General features: G+C 39.7%; 2 protein-coding genes across 3 annotated transcripts in view; one reads left to right on the top strand and one right to left on the bottom strand.

Annotated features, from left to right (window-relative positions):
• CUNH4orf46 (chromosome unknown C4orf46 homolog) overlaps window positions 1-1,808 on the bottom strand; it is a 3,591-nt gene extending 1,783 nt beyond the window's left edge. The window contains exon 1 of the mRNA XM_031374138.1: window positions 1,577-1,808. Coding sequence (XP_031229998.1) covers window positions 1,577-1,759 — 183 coding nt within the window. The 5' untranslated portion in view covers window positions 1,760-1,808. The remainder of the gene's footprint in view (window positions 1-1,576) is intronic.
• An 86-nt stretch (window positions 1,809-1,894) lies between these two features.
• Etfdh (electron transfer flavoprotein dehydrogenase) lies at window positions 1,895-26,618 on the top strand. 2 transcript variants are annotated; one of them, XM_031374134.1, is made up of 13 exons: window positions 1,895-2,439; window positions 5,213-5,350; window positions 5,904-6,133; window positions 9,772-9,853; window positions 10,263-10,381; window positions 12,670-12,747; window positions 14,172-14,318; window positions 15,566-15,706; window positions 18,089-18,232; window positions 20,357-20,525; window positions 24,669-24,851; window positions 25,336-25,557; window positions 26,280-26,589. In XM_031374134.1, the coding sequence occupies exons 1-13, from the start codon at window positions 2,406-2,408 to the stop codon at window positions 26,441-26,443; spliced, it is 1,851 nt and encodes a 616-aa protein (XP_031229994.1). In that variant the 5' UTR covers window positions 1,895-2,405; the 3' UTR covers window positions 26,444-26,589. The 2 variants fall into 2 exon arrangements, with proteins under 2 accessions (XP_031229994.1, XP_031229995.1); XM_031374135.1 differs by lacking the exon at window positions 1,895-2,439 and adding an exon at window positions 2,491-2,513 and having other exon boundaries at window positions 26,280-26,618.
• Window positions 26,619-27,072: the final 454 nt, after the last annotated feature.

Genomic DNA, 27,072 nt, shown 5'->3' with positions numbered 1-27,072 from the left:
AAAAAAAAAAAAAAACCCACTGGTTCTTTCTTGAAGCCAAAGCCTCAGAACATGGGAGGCACATAGCTCTACCCAAGCTACACTCATGACCTCTAAATTTTTCATTATGTAACTCTGAGGAAACATACCTGCCATAAAAATACTCACTAAATATGACATGTCGGTATTTTTAACAAAAAACACACCCAACTCTCACACCAAGGTAACCTGGGAACCTCCTGACTAAAAGTGGCAGAGCCATCCAAAGGACTTCCTCACTTCTGCTGCTAACGAAGAAAAGCCCTGTTCCACTATTTTCACCCACGAACACTTATTTTTGAACTATAAATAAATAATAAAAAAAATCAAAGAACTGATACTCTAAGCTGAGCTGACAGAACTTCTAAAATCACACACAGCTATGAAAACCTCACTTTTAAATCAAATGTTTTCCTCACCAAAAATATAAAATAATAGTTTTTATATCACGGCAGCATTTACTGTACACATTTATTTGTAACCAGTATTGTTTTGGGGGAGAGAAAAAAAAAAACCTGGACCAGTACTTTAGCCATCTCTTTTGGTAAAAGAATAAAAACGTGGGGTGGCGAGATGGCTCAGCGGGTAAGAGCACTGACTGCTCTTCCAAGGGTAATGAGTTCGGATCCCAGCAACCACATGGTGGCTCACAACCACCCGTAATGAGATCTGATGCCCTCTTTTGGTGCGTCTGAAGACAGCTACAGTGAATTACACCGGAGGGAGCCGGCTGGAGCAAGCCGGCTGGAGCAAGCAGGGCCGGAATAAGCGGGCTGGCAGAGGTCCTGAGTTCAATTCCCAGCAACCACACACATAATAGCTCACGGCCATCTGTACAGCTACAGTGTACTCATACACATAAAAATAAATAAATAAATCTAAAATAAAAAATAAAAACGTGAAAATAAATAAATCTAAAATAAAAATAAAAATAAAAACGTGTCACCCAGTTCTAGTTTCCAATCTTGAGTGTGGTTATTCCATAACGATCTCCAGGAAGGTTGCCTGCTACATCATTCCTCTCTCCCTCTCATGAGTCCTTATATAAAGTGACGCTGTGACCCTCCAACCCCCTCAGGGTTATATGTATTGGGGTCAGGAAGTGATTTCTGGGAATTCGAGATTGAACAAAAACTTCACAGAATTTTTGCATTGCAGGAATCTGTCTAATCTGTCCCGTCTAATCCATCAGTGAAAACCAATGATCTCTGCTGCCGGCTGTGATTAGCCCTGGTCCACTCAAGTCCAACACAGAGCCAAGTATGCGATACACAACAGCATCACCAGCTGGGCTGGTGGCCAACTAGAAGCGCAAGCTCAAGTCCCTTAGAAAGTACCAAGGGGCAGGGAGGCTAGGACCGCCCAAAGTGCTCCGAGGGATGGCAGGAGGCGGAGAGGGAGAGAGGATCCCGGTAGCGGGGCAACGGTTGACCGCAAGCAGGAGGAGAAGGAAAGAAAGATGCGGGCGGAGAGAGCGGAGGCTAGCCCTCAACTCCAAGAACCGCAGGCGGGAGCACCCCAGCTGCAAGCAGCTCCCAGTCGCAGCCGCGACACTCACGTCTCCGATCTGCAGCTCCACTTGCTCCAGCGGGTCCACCGTTGGACCGTGGCTCCGGCTCGGATCCCGCCAGCCCAAACTCACTGGCATGCTGAGGGACGACGAAGAGGCGCCTGACGACGGAGACGAGGGAGGCGGGGGCGGCGGCGAAGAAGAAGCCCGAAACTCCTCGGAGTCAGCCATGGGGCTGAGCTGGTGCCGCCGGACCGAACCAAGCAACCGAACCCACACCAACTGCCTTTCGACCGCTCGCGCCCAAAGCTCACAGGCTCCGCCTCCTCCCACACGGAGTCCCGCCCCATCTTCTCGTTTGTCTCTGCCCTGGACCACAAGTACTTTTCATTTTTTTTCCGGACAGCCAATCAGATATCAAGCCAGTAGTCACTCGGCTCCTGCGCACATCTCCAGTCCGGATCCGGAGACACTGGAGCCGAACACTACAACTCCCAGAATGCCGAGCAAATCCCTGTTGTACTTCTAGTGCGCGTGCGCGCACGCGAGAGCTTGTGGGCCTCTTCCGCATACTAGGTTCCTCGATGAGGATGACTGGGAGATGGAGTCTTCTGCCTTTTCCTCGCTTGTACGTGACCCGGAAACCTTACTGGTCATCGTGTTCTCTGTGGCGCCGGCGCAAAGCAGAAGAGGGGCGGGTACGCCGCGAAGCAAGGGCGGTCGGCGGAGTCGAGAAGCTGACAGAAGCTGAATAGTAGGGGCTTCTTGGCAGGTGATGGCGCCCCTCGTGGCTTAGAAGTCCCGCGCCCTCGACAAGCCACAGACCCGCCTGAGAGCTCTCCTTTGTATCTGATCAAGTCTCTGGATCTTTTTGAACATGTTGGTGCGGCTAACCAAGCTGTCCTGCCCTGGTGAGACGAAACTCCTGGTGGGGACAAAAGGAGCAAGGTGGATAAGTTGGGACAAACAGACCGGCCACACCTGGGTACTGCAAGCACCGCTGTTCTTGTCTGTTGTCTTAGGCAGAACTAGGGCAAAGGTCATTGCTGTCAGCGCCTGTCCGCGGACCCTGGTTTACCGACCTTGGAGTTGCCCCAGTTGGCAGAATTGACATCTAGGTTAAAGGTCACGAGAAGAGAAAAATTGTCCACACTGCCCCCTCGGTGGAGTTCCCCCAAATGCCGGTCCTAATCTTTACCCCAAGGCTCAGGTATTATCTGCAGCCTTATTAGGAATGGGAAAGAAAGAAAAACTTGTGTGGGTTTTCTCCTTGGCTCTGACCTGAGACTGTCATCTTTGCAGCCATAATGGTCTAATCTTAATGAAGTCTGAGCTCTCATATCGCGCTAACTCCTATATCACCAATTATGTCTGGAGTCGGAAATTTTTCTGCATTATCCTGAGCTAACTCCAGGCGTTTCTGTTATGGGTACTCCTTAAAGCAGTTGCATGATAGTTTTTAAGTTTTTACCTAAGAACAGCCCCTAATTCAAGCAGAAGTTTAGAGGATCTTGTTTTCTCTTGAAAATGGCTTAATATAAATCTTTACTGGAGTTAATTTGGCTGTGAGATTTTTAAACAATTATACATATACTTATTTAAATAATATGGTGTATATTCAAACAAAGCATCTATTACACAGAGATTATGTTACACTTTGAGAGCCATCAGTTTACAGCCTAGTTTAGATGCACTCTTGGATCCAGTCAGTGACTTTTCTTTGAATGTTGATTTGTTACATTTTCATTACTCAGTGGTGACAACTAAGTTTGCTTAAGTATGTAATGTGTATGGCTGATCGGGGTTCAGTACTTCGACTTTGCTTTCTACCATAACTCCGTCTCTACGCCTCATGTGCAGATGTGTCATGACGATACCATGCTCGTTTAAGCAAAGGAGTAAACGTTATGCCTTTTTAAAATTCTCTGGTGACTATGAGACCAGCCTAGACTACACGGGGAGTTCCAGCCCAGCTAGGGCTACACAGAGACTCCGTTCCAAAAAAACAAAAACAATTATGTGCTTCTAAAAACAATTATGTGCTTCTTAACAGGATCAGGACCTTACTAGTAACAATTTCAATGGTTATATGCATAGAAGCCTGTGAAGTTGTTTAATTTCTGTCACAATAGCGAGGTCTTTTCTAACTTGGATTGTGTCTTATGAAGCAACCACAGTAAAAAAACTTTTATAAATGGACTGTAAAAAGTAAATAGTAGACTTCGGTGTAAGGATTTTAAGGGTGTGTACCACACAGGTAAGGAATATTTCCCATTATATCATATCAATGGCATGTGATATCATTGTATTGCTGGTTATATTTACATGGTATTTGACTCAAATACCATTTGATTCACTTAATTCTAATTATTTTTTTAAAGATTTATTTGTTTACTATATGTAAGTACACTGTAGCTGTCTTCAGACGCACCAGAAGAGGGTGTCAGATCTCATTATGGGTGGTTGTGAGCCACCATGTGGTTGCTGGGATTTGAACTCATGACCTTCCGAAGAGCAGTCGGTGCTCTTCCCCGCTGAGCCATCTCTCCAGCCCACTTAATTCTAACTACTATATTTTTTACTATAAAGTTAGGGGTTTTGTTTTCTCTTTTAATATGCTGCTTATTAGAAACTAGTAAGGTCCAGTCCACACTCTATAGGGGAAGAATCAAAAAATATGTGAGTATATAATCACAGTCATTAGTATGTAAGTTTTTCTATAAAAATCTGTGATTAAGCTTGGCATAGTGGTGAACATTTTTAATTTTAGCCTTTGGGAGTCAGAGACAGGTGGATTGCTGTAATCCAAACCCAGCATCATCTATTCAACAAGTTCCAAGCCAGCCTAGGCTATATGAGACCATGTCTCAAACAATTAAAAAACAAAAACAAAAAAAAAAGGATTGAGTGGAATTCATTTGACATAAAGAACAATGTATACATTCTTTCCACATGTTTTTTTTAGAAAAACAAAACAAAAATAACAAAACAAAAAAACAATAATAAACAAAACAAAAATAGAAAAAAAATATACCATTTACCCCCTGCATGTATTCAACTTCTAAACCATTCATTTTATTATACTATCTCTTACTCGTTTTAAGATTTGAAATTTTAGATGAAGAGCTGGATTAGCCCTTAAGAGCACTAACTACTCTTCCAGAGGTTCTGAGTTCAATTCCCGGCAACCACATGGTGGCTCACAACCATCTGTAATGGGATCCTATGCCCTCTCCTAGTGTGTCTGAAGGCAGCACCAGTGTACTCACATATATAAAATAAATAAATCTTAAATAAAACAAAACCAACAAAAAAAAATTATGGGGCTGGAGAGATGGCTCAGTAGTCAAGAGCGCCTGATTCTCTTCCCAGAGGACCCAGGTTCAATTCCCAGCACCCACATGGTAGCTCACAACTGTCTGTACCTAAAGTCTAGGGATCCAACACCCTAACACAGACATTTTTGTGCAGGCAAAACACGAATGCACATAAAATAAAAATAAATTATTTAAAAGATTTGAAATTTTGCTTCATGAGCAAAAGTTAGCTGTATCACTCATAAGAAAAAGCATATTCCGTTTTGATTTGTGTCAATTATTAAGAATATTTGCTCAGCTTAGAGACTTTTCAGTATACAACAGATGGAAACTAATTCTTAAAAAGATACCGTTCGTTTTTCTGCAGTGTATCAGTGGTTTCATGCCTTAAAAGTTAAGAAGTGCCTGCCCCTGTGTGCTCAAAGACTCTCCTCGACCTCTGCGGTACCTCAGATTACCACTCACTACACTGTTCACCCCCGGGACAAAGACAAAAGATGGGAAGGTGGGCAACAATTTTCATAAAATTCTTGAGACTCCTATATACTTTATATTATCTTGTTGGCATTAATATTTTGTTTTTCATGACAATTTAAAAGCATCCAATATATATCACAGCTTTATCCAGTGTGTTACATGTTACTGCTTAGGTAAGTTAAACCTTTTTGTTGTTGTTCATTTGTTTCTTTTAGAACAGGACTTCATGAAGTGGCGTGACCTTGAACTCCTGATTCTCCTGCTCTTACCGCCCAGTTTTATAAGTGTGTACCTCCATGCCTTCTAAATGTATACTAATGGGTTTCAAAGCCAAAAGTCTATTTATGGGAACCAAAATAAGATACATACTAAAACAGAACCTAAGAGAACCTGAAGTTCATCAAATTATATACTTACTATAATTATTATCCATAGCCCAGAGAGAATATCTATAAATTACACTCTGAAGCATAGTGAGCACACTAAAATACATCTCAACGTATCCTAAACCAGAATGTGACTCATGTGGTTACCACGTCATATTAATCCCAGAATTGATCTTTAACATGTTTTCCTCCCAGGAGTGAATATGGAGAGATTTGCAGAAGAAGCAGATGTGGTAATAGTTGGTGCCGGCCCAGCAGGGCTCTCTGCAGCTATTCGGCTAAAGCAGCTGGCTGCTGAACAGGAAAAGGACATCCGTGTGTGTCTGGTGGAGAAAGCTGCTCAGATAGGCGCCCACACGCTCTCAGGGGCTTGCCTTGATCCAGCTGCTTTTAAAGAGCTCTTCCCAGACTGGAAGGAGAAAGGGGTAGGGCAAGTTGATTCTCACTTGGTCTAAGTTGGTCTACTCTATGCTGTTTCTACTTTCAAATTAGTAAGATAAAGGAAACCCTTTTCATGTAAATCTCAGTTGTTAGATATTAAATATATATATTCAAGGGTTTTTGTTTTGTTTTGTTTTGTTTTGTTTTTAACTTAAAAAGAACCAAAGAAAAGGAGCTGAGGGGCTGGTGAGATGGCTCAGCTGTTAAGGGCACCGACTGCTCTTCCAGAAGTCCTGACTTCAATTCCCAGCAACCACATGGTGGCTCACAACCATCTATAGTAAGATCTGATGCCTTCTTCTGGTGTGTCTGAAGACAGCTTCAGTATACTCACATACATGAAATAAATACATAAATAAATAAATAAATAAATAAATAAATAAATAAATAAATCTTAAAAAAAAAAAGAAAGAAAAAAGAAAAGGAGCCTGAGGCTTAAGTGGTATAACATGTACAGCAAGACCTGGGTTCAGTTTCTAGCACCACACACAAATGAACAATAGCCCAGAAGCTAAGTATAGTTGAATGCTCTTGTACTCATACAGTGGAGGAAGCAGAAGCAGGAGGTTGATGGACTCAAGGTGAGCCTAGATACATAGCAAGCAAGACCCAATCTAAAACAAGAAAGAAGTAACAGAATTATAACTTGACCCCCTGATCAACTTGATACACAAACATCACTATTAAGCCTCAACCCTTACTTTCTTATTCATTCCCAAGATCTAAATAACCCCTTTCTACTTTCAAAACCAGTACTACCTGGGTGACTCTTACACATTACACAAGGTACAGCCTTGGCTATCTCTGGAACACAGCTTCTTTGTGCTCTGAGAAAACACTTCCCAGAAGAAATCACCTCAGTGATGCTGATCTCTTCTTAATCACCACTAATTTCTTAGCTCCAGCTACCAGGATCAATAGTCCCAGTAATACAATGGTTTCACTTTAGTAGTTCTGGTATCCTGTTAATCACAGCTGATTCTTCAGCCCCAGTAACCAAAATCACAGAATCTTCACAATCAAAATAGCAATGGCCCTGATAAGAGTCTTTAATCTTCCCTCTGAAATTTCACAAGCCAGGCCTCCGTCCCCAGTGTTCCAAAGTCCTTCCACAGTCCTCCCCAAAACATGGTTAGGTTGTCACAGGAATACCCCACTATGTACCAATTTCTGTCTTAATTAGGATTTTACTGCTGTGAACAGACACCATGACCAAGGACAAATCTTAAAAAGGACAATATATATTTGGGGCTGGCTTACAGATTCAGAGGTTCAGTCCATTATCATCAAGGTAGGAGCATGGCAGCATCCAGGCAGGCATGGTGCAGGCAGAACTGAGAGTTCTACATCTTCATCTGAAGGCTGCTAGTGAAAAACTGATTTCCAGGCAGCTGGGGTGAGGGTCTTAAGCCCACACCTACAGTGACACTTACTCCAACAAGGTCCCACCTCCTAATAGTGCCACTCCCTGGGCCAGATATACACCAACCATCTCTTCTTCCTCCTTCTCTTTCTCCCTCTTGCTCCAGCCCTGCTTGCTCTGGGCACACTCACTCTGGCCCTGTAATTTATATTTTTAATTTTTTTATATATTATTTATTTTTTTATATGAGTACACTGTAACTATCTTCAGACACACACCAGAAGAGGGCATCAGATCCCGTTATAGATAGTTGTGAGTGACCATGTGGTTGCTGGGAATTGAACTCAGGACCTCTGGAAGAGCAGCCAGTGCTCTTAACCGCTAAGCCATCTTTCCAGCCCCCCCTAAATTTTTATGTACTTACTTATTTTATTATCTTATGTATATGAGAGTTTTGTCTGCATATATGAATGCGCCTGTATGCCTGGTGCCTTTGAAGGTCGGAAGAGGGCTTCCTTTCCCAAGGAACTGGAGTTCTAGACAGTTGAGAGTCACCATGTGGATTCTGGGAATCAAACCCAGGTCCTCTGGAAGAGCAGCCAGTGCTTCTAACCTCTGAGCCATCTCTCCAACCCATAACTCCTATTTTTATATAACACTTCCTATAAGTCACATTTATATACTGAACATATGAGAAGCCATGATCTTAAGAATTTCTTTGAACAATTTACCTAAAAAAAAATAACACTTTGTTGTTTTAAATTTGTGCCTAGAAAAGTATTATGAACTTTTCTGGGATAATACAATATCTAAAACGAAAGAGGAAAGTCTAATTTTCTTACTTTTTAAAATTTATTTTAGATTTTTACTTTATATGTATAAGAGTATTTGCCTGCATCATGAATATGCCTGATGCCCACAGAGGTTAGAAGAGAGCATTGCTTTGCCTTGGAATTTGAATTCCCAGAAAGTTGTGGGTGCTAGGAATTGAAATCAAGTCTTCTATTAAAAGCTAGTGCTCTTAATCACTGAGCCAATTCTCTGGGACCTGAAATCAATTTTCTAAAGAAATAATCAATGTGGTTTCTTCTAATCTCAGCAGAAAAGGCTATGAGTAAGACATATAAAAGACTCAATGTTAGGTTTCATTGCTTTCAAAATTAATATGAAATTGGTTAAAATCTTACTTTCAGCTTTTTCTTGTGTAGGATGAGTTATATTTGTCCTATATCCAAAATTAGAATATTTGTGAATACCCTTAATAAAGGTCAAAAAGTTTATAAATCTTATTTGCACTCATTTTTTATGGGATAAGCTATAATCTGAAAGTTTCCTTAATTCACTCCTTCCCAAAATAGCATGCTTTTTTAAGAAAACAAGAACACTAAAAAAAAAAAAAGTCTTCAATATATCAGAACCCGGTATAGTTAGATTGGCACAGCGTCAGCTCTAATGTCAAAGCCCATTATTGCCTCGAGACCCTTACGGCACAGCTGTCAGCTCTACATGCATGTTGATTGTCTTTACCTCTTCTCTAAGTTTTTTTCTTCTAACAAGGCAGGGAATTTTAACTTGGAGCAGGCACCTCAGCGCACAGAGACAAGGAAACATGATGTACACAGTTCAGACATGTTTCAAGAGGCCTCTCGAAAAGAGGTGGCTAGGACAAGACCACCAAGAGCTGTGGGTTAGCTTTTAAGATTCCATCTTAGGAATGGATAAGAACACTAGTTACTTTGCCAGAGGACCAAAGTTCAATTCCCAGCACCCATATGGCAGCTCAAAACTGTCTCTAACTCCAAAGTCACCTTCTGGCCCCTGTGGGCACCAGGCACATAACTAGTACACAGCTGTACATGCAGGCAAAACACCCTTACACATTCTTTTTTTTTTTTTTTTTTTTTTGGTTTTTCGAGACAGGGTTTCTCTGTATAGCCCTGGCTGTCCTGGAGCTCACTCTGTAGACCAGGCTGGCCTCGAACTCAGAAATCCGCCTGCCTCTGCCTCCCAAGTGCTGGGACTAAAGGCGTGCGCCACCACCGCCCGGCTCCCTTACACATTCTTAAGAGAAAAAGATTTCTACCTGTTTCCAATAGACATAAGAACAATTTTAGTTACCAGGTTTTCAAAGGAAATGCTGAAAGAGAAGTGAAAAGGAGAGGAGCTCCTTTTCTCTCTCTAAATGTAAGAGGGTTTTAAAATGTATATTCACCCTATAAATACAACTGAAGACATCTTCTTGTTCTCATTTGTTCCTAGGCTCCACTTAACACTCCTGTGACAGAAGACAGGTTTGCGATTTTAACAGAGAAACACAGAATCCCTGTGCCAATTCTTCCAGGTAGAGTATGGCAGAGTCATAAAGTCATGGGCTTGCACAGCTGGAAGGAGCTGCATTTCAGTGAGGAAAAACTTTGCTCTGCAGATGAGAAAACAGAAGGCCGGGAAGGTGAAGGACTTGCCCAGGGGTAGCGAGCTAATGAGAAAGCCACACTGGGATGCAGTTCTATTGTCTTCTAGTCTAAGAGAGCCTTGAAAGCCAGCCAGGAATCAGGCTTTAATATTGGTTTTATTTTAATAAACTAGAACTTTCTTCAAACGTTTAAAAAAAAATGTCATTAGAGCCAAAAAGATAATGTATATATTTATGCAGCTGTACACACTGGTTAGATTTTTTTAATTAAGTATATTATATTATTGAAGTGCCTTAGCATAAAATGTCAGATCTTAAATTCCATGAACAATTGCAGGTCTTCCGATGAACAATCATGGCAATTACATTGTGCGCCTAGGACATCTGGTGAGCTGGATGGGAGAGCAGGCAGAAGCTCTGGGAGTTGAAGTGTACCCTGGGTATGCTGCTGCTGAGGTCTGTAGACTTGTAGTTTTTTTTTTTAACATTTATTGGAAACAATCTCCTTTTCTTACAAAAGTAAACCAATAAGTTTACAGAGGTAAATTGTTTAGAAAAATCTTAGGGATTTAGAATTGCAGGATTGGGGAAAATACTAGAAATGCTAATCCAAAGAGGAACTGATTTTCTTCTCTTGCCCTGTCCTGTGATTGAACTCCCTCAGTGGACTCCTGGTCATCTCTTCATGTATTCAGTGGAAACCATCTGCTGTGTGTGCTTTGCAGAACAAGTCCATGCCGTCTTCCACGGCACTCTTCTTCTCTTCCACCTTTACTCACCAGGGTTTGGTTTCCTAGGCTAATATTCTCATTTCTTTCAACCACCATGCTGGATTTTTGTTTTTGATAGGAAATTTGGTTGCCCTCACTATTGTTGCCCTCCACTGAATACATTCCTTTCCCTTTTTAAAAGTAGTACCATGAAAAATAAACTAGTTCAAACCTTATGTAGATTATTCTTCATTCTAAAAACTTCTTCTGTTAGTTCGCACAAAACAATAGTTTTTGGCAACCATTTCATACTGTAGAACTGGAGAAATTAAATTTGAAAATCCAAAAGAACCCTCATAACTTGTAAAGAAATTGTTTAAATCAATTCAATATTCAATGAGCAATAAACCAAAAATACCACTATTTTTACAGGTAAAGAAAGAAATATCCTTTTAAATAGCCAGGCACCTGGGCATGATGGTATGCCTTTAATCCCAGCACTCATGAGGCAGAGACAGGCAGATCACTATGAATTTGAGGCCAGCCTGGTCTACATTAGGCTAGACAGGCCAATATAATGAGACTGTGTCTCTGTAACAGAAAGGAGAGGGCTGGAGAGATGAAGCAGTTAAAAGCTCTGACAGCTTCTCCAGAGGATCCAGGTGTAGTTCCCAGCTCCTACATGCCAGCACACACATCTCTCTTTACAGGGAGGTCTGCCACCCTCTTCTGGCCTCTGAAGACACAGCATGCACATTCAGGCAAAACATAAAATATAGACATAAAATAAAATATACACATAAAAAAATTTTGAAGAAATTTTACTGGAAGAAATAATGAAAGAAGAGTTAGGGATAAGAAGAAATTCTTTTATCTTTGTGTCAGAGAAAATTCAATTTTTTTATAAATCAAAGGCAAGTAAAAGACATAGGTTCTTGTTGCTAAAAGTTTCTATTTCCCCAGCCTATACATACACATTTGGGTTTTTAGACCTCAGTGTGGGATTTTGCACTGCTTCTATGTTAAATATTCTTGATGGGGCTCCATGTCAGAGTCACAGGTGGGCAACTTATTAAGTACCTGGTATCTCCTTTTGTGTGTACATACTAATTGTCTCTAACATAGTTTCTCTTTTATTTGCTTCTTTCCTGATTATTATTAGCTGTAGCGATAGTTAGTTACACCACTTTGGCTCCCAGGGGGTCACACTTGCAGCCACCCACTCAGAAGCTCTTTGGGTTTTCAAATGAAAGACACACACGCACGCACGCACGCACGCACGCACGCACGCAGACACAGGCGGGCCTGTTAATTTTTTACATGCTCAAAGGCTGGGCACTCATACACCTCCTGCTAGCAAACACTCCTCGCCAGTACTCCGGAGACTCCTAAGCCTTCCAGTTACCCCAGGCCCAATCGGGGAAGGCCACCTACCCAAATTCTTATGTGACTGGTTGATTTTCTCTCTTGTAGCTCTTATGTCCCATCCTTCTTCCTCCACCCTAGTCCTGGATATTCTCTTCCTTCCTCCTTCCTGTTGCTAGCCCACGAAAATCCTAAAGGTCCCACCTCAGTCTACCTGCCCAGCCATTGGCTGTTGGCTCTTTATTGATTGATCAAAAACCAACTGGGGAAGGGACCTTCAGCGTCTAGACACACCGAGTAATTCAAAGCGTTAGAACCAGTCCCCAACAATTATCAGGCTTTGTTGTTTGGTTCAGAGCTCCAAGCCATACCTCAGTTCCCTTTTTACTCCCTTCTCCATTGCTACTATCCTTGGGTCAGTATCCACCCTCTAGCCTTCCTACAGTCTCATGTGATTCCAGGGTGCATTTTGTACTTGACTATCCAGAGAGCATTTTCCTCTAGAAGAATCAAATGAGAATGTCAGAATAGTACAGTTTCTCAACTTCATGATTATGCTTCTTACTTCCCCACCCCCTTCTTTCTTCAAAAATAAACTGTAATCATCATTTCAAATATGTCAAAGTTAATATTAATCTGGTAATAATAAATTTGCTTTTATCATTTTAGGTCCTTTATCATGAAGATGGTAGTGTAAAAGGAATCGCCACTAATGATGTAGGAATACAAAAGGACGGTGCACCAAAGGTATACGTTTTAATAGTTATGTGCTGAACAAGAGCTAACAGGGCAGGCTCCAAATCTGCAGGCCCAGTACTTGAGAGGCTGAGGCTGAGGTTCAAGGCCAGCCTAAGCTACCTACATACAAGAGCCTTTCTCAACAAAAAGAACCAACTCAAGCTCAATATTTAGGTCTTCTTATCCTGCTGGAGCTTTGATTTCACCTGTGACATTTTGAAACAGCTTGTTTTTCAGTCTGGTGGTCAACTCTGCCCTCTCTACCTGACCTCTTGGTATATGTTTATCTGTGATATGACATATATGACACAAATAACCCTCAAGAACAAAGCACGTTACCAATCAGAGTGAAGACAGGCCAGTTCTCTGAGTGTGCTGAGGTAGACTGAAGAATTCACTCACTGGCTCTGGGTTCACTGCCTTCATGGCGAAAAAGAAGCAAGAATGTAAGGTAATCTATTTGACCATTAAAAATGAATGCTTCATTTCTGGTACAATGCATATAATATGCATATACTTATGTGTAAACAACTATGAAGCATTACTTTGTTATAAACCTATTATATAAATATATCTGTGTATAATACACAAGTAGAAAAACATCAAGAAAATCATTTTATAATAGATTTCCTTAATTATTGTTCTTAAGTAACTGCCATGTGATAGATGTAAATGCAGTTAGAAAAAGGTCTCTAATTGTAGCCTGTTTTTGTTTTATTTTGAGACGTAGTCTCTTCAGTCTTCTAAGCTTAGGCTTAAGCTACACTGAAATCTCAAATGTACAATCCTCCTTCCTTGGTCTCTTAAGATCTGGAATTATGGAAGCACCGTGCTTAGCATTTATATACACGCATGCATGCATGCATACACACATACATACATACATACATATGATTACTATTTTAGTGAGAGGAAGAATTTGTTTTACAATACTATATGTTGAACAATAGGGAAAAGTAAACAAAGCAAGTAGATGCAGAGTATGTTGAGTGCAGTCTACTTATGCTTAAAAGGATGTAACTAGGCTGGTAAGATGGCTTAGCAGTTAAGAGCAGTGGCTGTTTGCTCTTCCAGAGGTCCTGAGTTCAATTCCCACCACTATATGGTGATCTGAAGCCCTCTTCTGGCATGCAGGTAGGTGTACATGCAGACAGCACTCCCATTTAAAAAAAAAAAAAAAACAGGATGTAAGTAAATTCTGTATGGTGTTTAATTCATATTTTCTTTTCATGACTCATCAGAAACCTCCTGCCTTTGCTTCTGATGGAAAAGCAAACTCAGGAATGTACGGAGATAGGAAATTTAGATTCTACTTATAATAAACAGTCCTGATAGTTTCCTTCCATACATAGGTCTACCATGCCTTGTGCACCTAAATCATTGTTTAGTTTAGTTTATCAAATACTGCTTTTTAACATGTCTTTGCTTTTCAGACAACCTTTGAGAGAGGCCTGGAGCTGCATGCCAAAGTCACAGTCTTTGCAGAAGGTTGCCATGGACACCTAGCCAAGCAGCTTTACAAGAAGTTTGATTTGAGGGCCAGCTGTGATGCCCAGACCTACGGAATTGGTTTGAAGGAGGTATCCTGGTTTGCTTGTGCAGCTTTAATCTTAAATGATGGGATTTAATTTGTACTATCATGTAGCTTGTAATGCTGATTTAATTTCACACTTCATTTTTTTCATTAATTTAAATTGTTTCTTATAACTAAAACAGGTCAAATGATTGCCTAAATTATATCTCCAGTAACTCATAACTTGAAAATATTTGAACCTTAATATTTTTCGTAACCTGCCCTTCTATGGCTCTCTCATGCACTGCTTTTAGAGTGGCCACATCCTACAAAGAATTGTTTATTCAAAATTATGTGAAAATATTTCAGAAAATACTCAGACATTGTATATTGATCTATAATTTAGTAAAGTTAAATGTATATTTTCTTAATTTATTCTATACTCTATTAACCCTTTAAACTTGCTTTTACCCTTTAAACTTTGTTTTGCAGTGCCAGGGATTAAACTCAGGACCTTGAATATGTTAGGCAAACTTTCTACCACTGAGCTACATCCTAAGCTAGTTTAAGCATTTTAAGAAATCTTCCTGCCTGCCTCCCAAAGGTTTACACCACCATGACCAGCATATGTATATAGATTTTAAAGGGCTTGGGATGTCATAGAGTGCTTGCCTAGTACATATTCAGGCCTGATTTCAATCTCCAGCACTGCAAAAATAAGTAAATAAATAAACAACTTCAATATCTTGTGAATAAAAGCTTGCAATGAACAATGATCTTATTGTAAGATGGCTGAAGAAAGATAAAGTAACAGATCTGAATTTTGCTCCTCCTGTGATTTAACCCACTCCCACAACAGTGAACATGCTTAAGTAGCCAGTACTACAGGAAATTTTCAATAATCTTTTCTATACTCCCACAAAGAAATTCTTAATTTGAAGTGTTAATGGGCTCATAACTTTTTGTGATCCATTTCTTTTTTTGTTGTTTTTTGTTTTTTTCGAGACAGGGTTTCTCTGTGTAGACTTGGCTATCCTGGAACTCGCTCTGTAGACCAGGCTGGCCTCAAACATAGAAATCCGCCTGCCTCTGCCTCCCAAGTGCTGGGATTAAAGGCGTGCGCCACCACCGCCCGGCTTGTGACCCATTTCTTTATGTTGGCTTAACATGCAATCATTTGATTATAATACATTTTGATGTACAAAATAATTTTTGTGTTGCTTTCATATAATTAATATTACACAGTATTACATGTTACATAATGTTAATGTAATTAATACTGTAAGACTTCATGGACTTTGTTTTTGTTTTTAGCTATGGATTATTGATGAAAAGAAGTGGAAACCTGGGAGAGTAGATCACACTGTTGGTTGGCCCTTGGACAGGCATACTTATGGAGGCTCTTTCCTTTATCATTTAAATGAAGGTGAACCTCTAGTAGCTGTTGGTTTTGTGGTAAGTTATCTCCCATTGCAAAAGACTTTACTAGAGGTAGAGAGTGAAAAATAGGGTTTTTTTTTTTAACCTGGAAAATACTCTTCCATTAGAAAGCTGACATTTGCACTTATCAGAGTGTAAAATTTCTGTGGCTACTGTAGATATTCATCAACTTACTTAGCTGTGATGCTAGTAGCTACTACACTCTAGGCACTGTTCTAGATTTGGGGAGATTGGCCAGTCAATTTAGTAGCCATCCTGTGCTATGAAGCATGTCCTTATTGTGAGCAAATTAAAATAAGTCTATCCAAATGCCACAGTAACTCCTTGTCTTAGTTACTGTTCTGTTGCTGTGAAAAGACCCCATGACCAAAGCACCAGTAATATAAGAAAGCACTTAAATGGGGGGCTTCCTTACAGTCCATGATGATCAATGGTGCTACAGCAGGAGCTGAGAGAGCTTTTGCACACTAATCTAAAGCCAGAGAGAGATACTGGGCCTGGTCTCGTCTTTTAACATCACCAAACTCATCTCCAGTTGCAACCCTCCTCCAACAAGGTCACATCTCCCAATCCTCCCCAAATAGTTCAACTACGTGGGAACAAAGCATTCAAATATATGAACCTAAGTGGGACATTCTCATTCAAACTACCACAATGATGGAGGCGGGATTCATGCCTAATGCTGACTTTAGAACCCACTTCAACTATGGCATGCTGCTACTCAAAATAAAATTGGCCCACAGTCTGAACCTACTATTTCAAAAAACAAACAAACCACAATTTCTTCTTCATTGCTATAGCAATAAATTAATATCTTAAATGTTTTGAACAATGCAGACTATCAAGTTTCTACATCTTATAGCTGACAGCAACATCAAGGTTTAGTGTCAGATCCTTTTACATGATACATCATTACATTTACGCACTCAGTACATAATTTTTTTCTAAGATTTATTTATTTATTTCATGTATATGATTATACACTGTAACTGTACAGATAGTTGTGAGCCTTCATCTGGTTGTTGGGAATTGACTTTTTTTAGGACCTATGCTCACTCTGGTCAGCCCCACTTGCTCCTGTAGACCTTGCTCACTCCGGCCCAAAGATTTATTTATTATTATAAGTATGTACACTGTAGCTGTCTTCAGACACACCAGAAGAGGACGTCAGATCTCATTACAGGTGGTTGTGAGCCACCATGTGGTTGCTGGGATTTAAACTTAGGACCTTCAGAAGAACAGTCGGTGCTCTTACCCACTGAGCCATTCACCAACCCTTGGTACATAATTTAACACCATTAGTCAGGTTTTGCTGTGTCACCCTGTGGTAGTTACTCTAGTGACTCTGTCTAATGAAATAAAAAAAGGTGTAGCTATTCATTTTAGCACTGATACTGCTATAAAAGCTGTACTTCCTCCCACTGTTTTTTTTAATACAATTTACATCACTTAAATTCTGCTCTAGTAGTACTGTAACTTAGATTACTCTTTTTGTTGTTTGTTTTTGTTTTTTGTTTTTAATGACAGGGGTTCTGATAGCCTTGGCTATCCTGGAACTCTCTGTAGACCAGGCTGGCTTCCAACTGAGATCCACCTGCCTCTGCCTTCCGAGTCCTAGGATTTTTTTTTTTTTCACACTAAAGGCTGTGTATCTGACTCCTATGGTTTTTTTGTTTTTTTGTTTGTTTTGTTTTTTTGGTTTTTTTTTTTTCCTGAGACAGGGTTTCTCTGTATAGCCCTGCCTGTCCTGGAACTTACTCTGTAGACCAGGCTGGCCTCGAACTCAGAAATCTGCCTGCTTCTGCCTCCCATGTGCTGGGATTAAAGGCATGTGCCACCACTGCCCAGCCCAAGTCCTAGGATTAAAGATGTGTGCCATTGGGCTATCGAGATGGCTCAGCAGGTAAGAGTACTGACTGCTCTTCTGAAGGTCCTGAGTTCGGATCCCAGCAACCACATGGTGGCTCACAACCACCCGTAATGAGATCTGATGCCCTCTTCTGGTGCATCTGAAGACAGCTACAGTGTATTACACCTGAGTGAGCCAGGCCGTCCTGAGTTCATTTCTCAGCATGGCTCATGGCCATCTGTACAGCTACAGTGTACTCATATACATAAAATTAATAAATCTTTAAAAAAAGAAAGAACCCTTATTAAAGTAGGTTTAAAAAAAAAAAAGTGTGTGCCATCACTGCCCGACCTGGATTGCTATTTTACTAGTAGAGTTGGTATTGTTAAATAAGTAATGTAATCACAACTCCATTTGTGGATACTTATTTACAAATGGGTTTGAGAGTCACTTTGATTTCCAAAGCACAGTGGTTTCTTGATGTCTTTAGAGTTTTCATACCCTCAGTGTAGAGTCTATCTCTGCTTTCATTTTGGCTTTGGTTTAAGGTTGGCCTAGACTACCAGAATCCATACCTGAGTCCGTTCCGAGAGTTCCAGAGATGGAAGCATCACCCCAGCATCCAGCCAACCCTGGAAGGTGGGAAGAGGATAGCCTATGGAGCCCGGGCGCTCAATGAAGGCGGCTTGCAGGTAGCCTCCAGCACTCATGCTCAATTTTTATTTTGTAACTTAAATAACCAATTAAGAACCAGTAATTTTTTATTTCATAGGACAGAAATTTAAGGAGCTTAACAAAATACTTATATAATTATGCATAACACAGTAATTACAGTATACCATGAATTTAATTTCAAAAATATATTGAAAGCTGGAGAGATGGAACCAGTGGTTAAGAGAACTTGTTCTTGCAGAGGACTCAGGTTCAATTCCAAGCATCCATAAGACAGCTCACAGTGTTCACAACTCCAGTCCCAGGGCATCTGACACTTGCTTCTAACCTCCTCAGACACCAGGCCCACACATGGTACACAGCCATACAGCACAAACACTCATACACATAAAAAGGGAACAAAAAAGAATATATTGATTTGATTGGGTATATGGTGCATGCCTTTAAACTCAGCAGTTGGTTGGCTGAGGAAGGTTGATTTCTTGAGTTTGAAGCCAGACAAGAATTCATAAGTGAGACTCTGTCTCCAAAATATATATATGTATATATTCATGGACCTTTTGTTTATTTTTTTACTAGAAAACAAAAAATGTGATTTACACTATTTCTATTTATTCCTTTACTTACACCAGGAAACTGAAAAGGAAATTTATCTTTCAAAAATGATTTATCCCAACTAAGTCTTTCAGGTAGCCTGGTAGGATTCTTCTACTAGTTATTCTGTGTTAGTATACTCTCAAAATAAATATTTTAAAATGATTATTTTTGAATATATGTAAATGATGAAATAAGAATTAAATGGCCAGATAAAAGCTGTTAGTACTGTTATCAAAAATATCAGTCAGACAGGTAAGGTAATCTGAAAAGCAGCCCTAAACATTAGACCAAGTGACCTGGGAGGCAGCTTCTCTGCTTTCGGGATCATATTTAAAACACGATCGCACTTGGGAGGCAGAGGCAGGTGGATTTCTGAGCTTGAGGTCAGCCTGATCTATGGAGTGAGTTCCAGGACAGCCAGGGCTACACAGAGAAACCCTGACTCTAAAAACAAAAACAAAACAAAACAAAAAAAAGATCACTTTTGCCTCTAATGGTCTAGATTATCAAACTATTTTAGAAATTGGTGTTTGGTGTTCTTTAATCTATTAGAAAAGTAACATGCAGGGCACTTTAAAATAAAGCTTTGAAGACACTGTTACTATAACAATAATTTATAAAGTTAAGGGAAGTCAATATGGTATTATTATAAACATGGTCATTCAGATATGTGTGCAAGTACACATGCGTCCATGCATGAAGTCAGGACAATAGGAGTCAGTTTTTTCCTTCCACTGTGTGGATTCTGAGGATTGAGCTCAAGTCATCGAGTCCAACAGCAAGCTTTTACCCACTGAACTACCTCAGCAACCCAGGCATGATCTTTTTCTGACTCCTTGTGCACTTTTTTTTTTTTTTTTTTTTTTTTAGCTTCTTGCTCTAGAATTCTACCATTAGTGGGAACTGTGGCCACTCCACCACCCTCTCAACAAAGGCCTGTCTATGGCTGAATGTCTAGAAAGCCCTAGAGAAGAAAAACTGAAAATGAACAGACCAGCCCTGGAGTATGTGTTCCCATGCAGTCCTTATTTCAGTTCCTGCTCCTTAGACAATATACTTTTGTTGGCTAACTGAAAATACTGATACCTTTATTACATTAGTTGTTTTATCATAATTTGAAAGTTCAGTTTGCTTAGAGTAGCACCTAGATATTGTAATGCCATTAGAGCATATTCTTCACCTCTACATATCAGACTAAAATAAAGATATGGAATCATTTCCCAAAATACATGCAACGGAAGATACAATTGTCCCCCAAACTTAGGAAATGTTTGAACTGTGACAGATACACATAAATAAAAACATGTAATTCTAAATATATTGTTTTGATAATTCTGTCCCATAGAGGTCAGTCATGGATAAGGAAGGAAAAAAAATAGAAAACTGGCCAAAGTCCTAACCCTACCTGCCCTGGTCGCTCCCTTTCCTTGCCACACTCCTTTTCATGTATTTATTCTTCTTTGCCCTACAGCTTTAGTTTTGAAGTGTTTCCGTTTATTTGGCCTCCTTTAAGCTGACAAATGTATTATTCTGAATCTTCTTTTCAGTCCATACCAAAACTCACTTTTCCTGGTGGCTTACTAATTGGTTGTAGTCCTGGTTTCATGAATGTTCCCAAGATCAAAGGCACCCACACGGCAATGAAAAGTGGGAGCTTGGCAGCAGAATCCATCTTTAAGCAATTGACTAGTGAAAACCTCCAGTCAAAAACAACAGGTGAGAAAATCTTATGTGAAAGAAACACTAAGTCAGAAATTTTTTCTAAAGATTTATTCATTTAATGTATATAAGTACACTATAGCTGTCTTCAGACACACCAGAAAAGGGCATTGGATCCCATTACAGATGGTTGTGAGCTGGGAATTAAACTCGGGACCATTGGAAGAGCAGTCAGTGCTCTTAACCACTGAGCCATCTCTCTGGCCCCTACAGTCAGAAATTTTAACTGTCATTTTATTCACATCCAAAATAGAGTGATGTCCCCTTTCAGTACATATTACATCTGCACTGCATATAGTAAATGATTCAAAAAGGTATCTCACAGATTCCCAAGTATCCATAGACTAGAAGCAGAACATTAAAAATGGCAACATCAGCCACCTATTCTTTTTTTTTTAAGATTTATGTATTTATTTATTTCATATATGTGAGTACACTGTCACTGTCTTCAGACATACCAGAAGAGGGTACATTACAGATGGTTGTGAGCCACCATGTGGTTGCTGGGAATTGATCTCAGAACCTCTGGAAGAACAGAAAGTGCTCTTAACCACTGAACCATCTCTCCAGCCCCAGCCACCTAGTCTTACTAAATATTGTATGCATAATCACATGACTCTGCTGTGGCAGAACACAACTACAATCACCATAGTAAAGAGACCATCTAGCTGGGCATGGTGGCACACACTGTTAATCAAAGGAGAGATGGGCAGATTTCTGAGTTCTATGCCAATCTAGACTTTTTTCTTTTTCTTTTTTTTTTTTTTTTTTTTTTTTTTTTTTTTTTTTTTTTTTTTTTGGGGTTTTTTTTTCGAGACAGGGTTTTTCCGTATAGTTCTGTCTGTCCTGGAACTCACTCTGTAGACCAGGCTGGCCTCGAACTCAGAAATCCACCTGCCTCTGCCTCCCAAATGCTAGGATTAAAGGTGTGTACCACCTTTAATGACCCCTAGCAAGTTTCACATTCTGAAACCCAGTTTTCTCTTGGATTTTATTTTTATTATTTATAGTATATGTTACATATTTATAATTTATTATAAATTCAGTTTTGAATTATTTGACTATATATTATATATAATAGTATATATAATAAATATACTACATATTTACATATTTTAACTATATATTACTATGTATAAATACTAACTATATTTTTACTATTACTGTTTACTATTGTTTTTACTATTAACATTTGCTACTATTTATTTTTACTATCCTTATTTTTTTACTATTATTATAATACATGTAATATGTAGGCATGCATAAGCCATAGTACACATTTAAAGGTCAGAAAAAATTTTAACTATCATTGTTTACTTATGTATGTAGGTCTATGCACATGAGTGCAAGTTCCTGCAGAGACCCCCCCTAGAGCTGGGAATTAGAGGCAGTTTTGAGCCACCTAATATTGCTGGGAATCAAGCTCAGGTCTTATGAACAAGAATTAAATATTCCTAACTACACTTCATCTCTCTAGTTCAGCATCAGACTTGAAAATCAGTTCTCTCATACATTCATACATTTATTCAGGTTCCAGGAATTGCATCAGGGTGTTCTGCTTACTTGGCAAGTGCATTTACTGTCCTCAAAAGCTTCCAAGAGCTGGGCAGTGGTGGAGCACGCCTTTAATCCCAGCACTTGGGAGGCAGAGGCAGGTGGATTTCTGAGTTCAAGGCCAGCCTGGTCTACAGAGTGAGTTCCAGGACAGCCAGGGCTATACAGAGAAACCCTGTCTTAGGGGGAAAAAAAAAAAAAAAAAAAAAGCTTGCAAGAAACACTGTAATCACATAAAGTATTGCCAATGGAACCTCAGCTCCATGGTTGCTAGTTTGGGGATTGGTTGGTTGGTTAGTTGGTTGCTTTTAGGTGGTTTTTGTTTGGTTTGGTTTGGTTTTCCTTGCCAGTACTGGGGATTGAACCTAGCATTCTACCATTAAGCTATATCCCCCAGCTGTTGACTTCATTTCCACAGTCCTGCATTGCAGCCACTGGTCTCCAGTTCCTGAACATGTCATGCATGCTCTCCTCTCATGGTCTTTGCCGTTCAGACAGCACTGTCAAGTAGCCTCTCAAAATCAGACAAATTGGGATGCGCATGCCCTCCTACTTTGAACTGTTCATTATCACATGCCATCAAGTGACACACTATATATTTGGCTTAATTTTTCTACTGTCTCTTGGCACATGGACAAAAACTCCAGCAAAGACTTTGTTCATTTTCAGTTCTAAACACTTTGAATATAAATCTAGTCCTTAGAATTACAGATAACCAATGTTCTACTAAGAATTAGCAGCTCAGGAACTTGGGGTATGGCTTAGTGGTTGAAAGACTGCCTAGCATGAACAAGACTCTAGGTTTGCTTGGTCCCAAGCACTGAAAAAAATAATAAGTGCAGTTTGGTTATGCCTTCAAGTATCTTCAAGAATGAAGATCTAGCACGTAAGCTTGTTAAGAGGTAAGAAAACCAATAAAAGCCAAGGAGATACTTTAGACAAGGCAGGACAGACAAGGTGAAATGCAAAAGGTAGGTAGAATGTTCATTTTTCATCACGTACTGCTCCTTATGGAACCATAAGCCATATTGTAACTATGCCAGATAACCCTGGAATTAAGTGGTATAAAAAGGGATAAAAATCCCTTGAAATTTTTAACAGAAAACCACTAACTAAAGAGTATAATCACTTTGTAGTTTGTGCAAGTCAGTTAAGAATCAGTTGCTCTGCGGCTTTCACTTGCGTGGCCGTGACTGAAGACAACCTAGGTGAATATGGGAAGCTTTCTAATGAGTCGTGTTGTGTGATGTGTATGTATCACTCCTGCACATCCATGGTCATTTTTTTTTTCATGTAATTCCATCAAGAGGAAGGTGTGATTTTTTTCCCCCACTCCACCACAAGGAAGCAGGGAAGGGGGCGAGGGAGGTACATACCATGCTAACGGGCCCCCTACTTTGTTGATTTGAAAGACTCGAATTGGTTACACAGTTAACACCTGAGGTAATAGCGTTCTCCCTAGTGAACATAGGCTCATAACAGGATTGTAGCTTTTAATTAATATGCTTGCTTATGTTGAGTATGACACAGATCATTTGGGGAAACCAGTCTTTCAATTTGTTGCATATTCTCGGGGGTAAGAATGACAACCAGGAGTCTGTGTGGCTAGCTGATTTTGAGCACTAAATTTTTTTCTGGCACTGAAAAAAAAAAAAAAAAGAATCAGTTGCTCCCCTCTGAGATTAAATGCACAATACTAGATGTTCAGTGTCCAGTGTTCATGAAGCACTAGATTTAATCCCTAGCATCTGTACCCCACCCTCCAAAAGATAGATTTCTTAGTTGCACTCTTAACAAACTAGATAACTTTAAACAAGTTTTTCTTGCAGCGTGGGGTTCAAAATCAAGGAGCATGCTCTCTGAAGTTCCTCTTTTCCCCATACCCATCTCAGGTTTATACATCCTTTCCTCCATTTTCTCTTGTAAAGAGGACGTGTCTAATAGATTAGAGACCCACTCTATTCCACAAGGCCCCAATTATGTCTATAACCATTCTGTCATAATCAGGTACAAGGGTTGAATCCATTGGGACCTCAAAAGATAATTCTTGCAGGGACACAATTCCATTCACAATAAAAGTTTAGTGATAGCTTTGGTTTTTTTTTTATGTTTGTTTGTTTTGTTTTGTTGTTTTTGGAGACAGGGTTTCTCTGTGTAGCCCTGGCTGTCCTGGAGCTCTCTTTAGACCAGGCTGGCCTCGAACTCAAGAAATCCACCTGCCTCTGCGTCTCAAGTGCTGGAATTAAAGGTGTGCGCCACCACTGCCCAGCCAGCTTTGTCTCTTTTTAAAGAACATTTATAAATAAGCCTGAACGTGTATAAATAAGCCTGAAAAGTTCCCCTTTTCAAACCAATCTTTTATGCTTCCACTATAATACTTAAGGTGTACTTGCCTACTATGCACAAAGCCCCAGTGCCAGCCAAAGGCAGGCAGATCAAGACACACACACACACACACACACACATACACACCCCTTTCTTGTTGAAAGATAACATTTATGTGATTCTTCATGGGTCCACATGATTGTGTTTTTCAAACTAAGCCTCACCATCTGTTTCACTTAATATTTCTTATTTTCGTAAAAGGACTCCATGTAACTGAGTATGAGGACAATTTGAAGCAATCATGGGTATGGAAAGAGCTACATGCTGTTCGAAATATAAGGCCATCCTGCCATGGGATACTGGGAGTATATGGAGGGATGATTTACACGGGGATATTTTACTGGATATTGAGAGGAATGGAGCCATGGACTCTAAAACATAAAGGTAATTCAAATATTATACTTAATGCTAGTACTGATCTTAAGTAACTGCATATGGAAAAATGTATGTGTGGGATATACTTATTATTAGAAAATATAACCTTGTTATAGGGTTTTGTTTTTTTTTCTTTTTGGTAGTGTTAGGGAACCTCAGGCTACATGGCTGCTCACTAGCAAACTTTCATTATGCTCATCTCTACCCTCTTAACATTTCAAACTTGCCAGTCAGACACATGATAAATTTGGTTGTCTGGGTATTGGGAGTCGGGGTGGGGTTTTGAGACAGGCTGGGCATGAGGAGGTAAAGGCGAGACAGTTAAGTTCAAGGCCAGTCTGGACAACATAACAACACTGATTGAGGGACTGAGAATGAAGTTCAATGGTAAGAGACTATTAGCATGAGCTGCCTGAATCACCAATACCAAAAAAAAGAAGAGTCCTGGAAAATTATGTTACTTTATTAAACATCTTCCTCAAAATTGCTTAAGGCTCAGACTCTGATCAGCTCAAACCAGCCAAGGATTGTACACCCATTGAGTATCCAAAACCTGATGGACAGATCAGTTTTGACCTCTTATCCTCTGTGGCTCTGAGTGGTACTAATCATGAACATGACCAGCCAGCACATTTAACCTTAAAGGATGACAGCATACCTGTTAATAGAAATCTGTCAATATATGATGGGCCTGAGCAGCGATTCTGCCCTGCAGGTGAGTAACTATTTCTTCCTGTTCCTAAACATTTAACAATCTCCCAGTTCAAGATACCCCCTTTTCTATCCCAAAGAGACCATTAAAACACATACACACACATACACACACACACACACACACACACACACACACACACACACACACACCCCTTCCCTGTTCAGCACCCTTAATGAAACTCTTGAGGGTCCTGAGTAACAATGATAAAATAGTAGGGATTTTGCTTAGGTCTACTTTGGATGACCTATCTCCAAACAGCTATCATGTCTATCCTCAGACAAACATACTATAGAAAACAAATACCTGTTCTAGGGTCTTTTTAAAAGCAATTCTGAAATGATGGTTTATGTGTACTTGTATAGACATTATGACCACACTGAGTTCAATAATTGACACTAAACTTTTAATTCATCACAAGTACTGAATCCCTTAAGTGCTAAGAGCTTTCAGTCAAAATAATGAGAACAAGATCTAAATATAGTAAACAGTACTCAAGTATATGAAAATTACTGTGCGCTCAAGTGAGATTAGATAGAGAATACTGCTGTACTTCTTTTGTGTGATTAGTTTATACTAATAGGGCAACACCAAGATCAGATATCTCTGGGAGTAATCATGAAAGCCTCAACGATTTCCATAGTTCTAAGATTTTTTAATTTCCACTCACTTTTTCATTATTTGCCTTTTGTTGCATACCTAAATATATATTATCTTTTTTACAGGAGTTTATGAATTTGTTCCTTTGGAACAAGGTGATGGATTTCGATTACAGATAAATGCTCAGAACTGTGTGCATTGTAAAACATGTGATATCAAAGACCCAAGTCAAAATATTAACTGGGTGGTCCCAGAAGGTGGAGGAGGACCTGCTTACAATGGCATGTAAATCACAAGTGCCTTCATCTACTGGCATGTTTGACAGCCAGTTTCTATAAACTGTCAATGTATGCCAAACTAACTTCCTGTATGTTTAGATAACTTCTGAACAAGTGTCCTTCAAACATTATTGAAGTAAAAAACTTTGTATCCAAAGTTGCCCCATAAAATCATGAAATAATGGCCAAGCAGTGGTGGCTCACACCTTTAATCCCAGCACTTGGGAGGCAGAGGCAGGCGGATTTCTGAGTTCGAGGACAGCCAAGTCTACACAGAGAAACCCTGTCTCAGGAAAAAAAAAAATGATGATATATTTTAAATAAATAAAACTTTATAAATAAATGATTACTTACCTTTCTATTCCTTCCATTACCAACAGAAACGTGTACCATGAGGCTTCTGCAATATATTTGTCTTGAAAAACTTAAAAACTTCAAGTATAAAAGCAAATGTGTATTCTAGACCAGGAAAGGACATCCAGAGCTCAACACTTCAAAAGTTTTATTGAAGCATAGCCATGCCCGCTGGTTTATATACATAAATGTGACAGGTTACATCAGTGGTTCTCAACCTTCCTAGTGCTGCAACCTTTTAGTACAGTTCTTCATGTGGTGACCCCAAACATGAATTTATTTTTGT

This window comes from Mastomys coucha, unplaced genomic scaffold, assembly GCF_008632895.1.
Source record: "Mastomys coucha isolate ucsf_1 unplaced genomic scaffold, UCSF_Mcou_1 pScaffold16, whole genome shotgun sequence".
Classification (NCBI taxonomy): Eukaryota; Metazoa; Chordata; class Mammalia; order Rodentia; family Muridae; genus Mastomys; species Mastomys coucha.
Note: the sequence above shows the minus strand (reverse complement) of the source record. Positions and strands in the feature narration are given on the sequence as shown.

Excerpts from the sequence above, each read along its gene's own strand:
- Etfdh (XM_031374134.1), top strand. The coding sequence starts at position 2,406 with ATGTTGGTGCGGCTAACCAAGCTGTCCTGCCCTG. Across the intron at positions 18,233-20,356 it reads TCAATGAAGGCGGCTTGCAG|TCCATACCAAAACTCACTTT; the intron begins GTAGCCTCCAGC and ends TCTTCTTTTCAG. Across the intron at positions 20,526-24,668 it reads CCTCCAGTCAAAAACAACAG|GACTCCATGTAACTGAGTAT; the intron begins GTGAGAAAATCT and ends TTTTCGTAAAAG.